The sequence below is a fragment of the Aptenodytes forsteri genome, unplaced genomic scaffold (genome assembly GCF_000699145.1).
Source record: "Aptenodytes forsteri isolate BGI_AS27 unplaced genomic scaffold, ASM69914v1 Scaffold484, whole genome shotgun sequence".
Taxonomy (NCBI): Eukaryota; Metazoa; Chordata; class Aves; order Sphenisciformes; family Spheniscidae; genus Aptenodytes; species Aptenodytes forsteri.
The window spans coordinates 35,487-36,274 of NW_008795374.1; the positions used below are offsets into that span (position 1 = coordinate 35,487).

Below are 788 nucleotides of genomic sequence, written 5' to 3' on the forward strand. Positions count from 1 at the left end.
CAGTTGCTGGCAGTTTGTCTACAAGCGCTGAGCGACCACCACGTCTACCTGGAGGGGACGCTGCTGAAGCCCAACATGGTGACACCAGGCCACGCCTGCACCAAGAAGTACAGCCCCGAGGAGATCGCCATGGCCACCGTCACTGCCCTGCGCCGCACCGTGCCCCCCGCCGTCCCCGGTCAGTGCCACCTGGACCCTGTCCTTGTCCCCATGGCCGTGTCCCCACGCTGTCCCCATTTCCAGAACAATATGCCCATGGTGTCCCCATCCCCACGGCCGTGTCCCCACGGCGTCCCCGTTCCCATAGCTGTATCCCCACGGGTCCCATTCCTGCGGCCGCGTCTTCATGCTGTCCCCATCCCCATGGCGGTGTCCCTGTGCTGTCCCCATTCTCATAGCCATGTCTTCACGGCGTCCTCATCCCCACGGCCACCTCCTCGTGATGTCCCCATTTCTGTGGCCGTGCCCCCATCCCCATGGTCACGTCCCTGTGGGCACATCCCCCGTGGCCATGTTCTCACGGTGTCCCCGTCCCCACGTCCTCGTCCCCGGCCCCACGACCACGTTTCCCCCCCCCGGCGTCCCCATCCCCATGGGTGGCCTCCTTACCCTGTCCCCACGTCCCCCAGGCATCACGTTCCTGTCGGGAGGCCAAAGCGAGGAGGAGGCGTCCCTCAACCTCAACGCCATCAACCGTTGTCCCCTGGCGCGGCCCTGGGCCCTGGAGGGCTCTGTCACCGTCACCCCCCTGGGGTGGGGGAACGGCCGGGGGATGGCGGAGGGCGGAG

The 788-nt window shown here is 67.3% G+C and overlaps 1 protein-coding gene across 1 annotated transcript in view; it reads left to right on the top strand.

Annotated features, from left to right (window-relative positions):
- LOC103899950 (fructose-bisphosphate aldolase) overlaps positions 1–788 on the top strand; it is a gene marked incomplete at its 5' end in the record, with an annotated part of 17,189 nt that overhangs the window by 5,430 nt on the left and 10,971 nt on the right. The window contains one exon of the mRNA XM_019472399.1: positions 630–753. Coding sequence (XP_019327944.1) covers positions 630–753 — 124 coding nt within the window. The remainder of the gene's footprint in view (positions 1–629; positions 754–788) is intronic.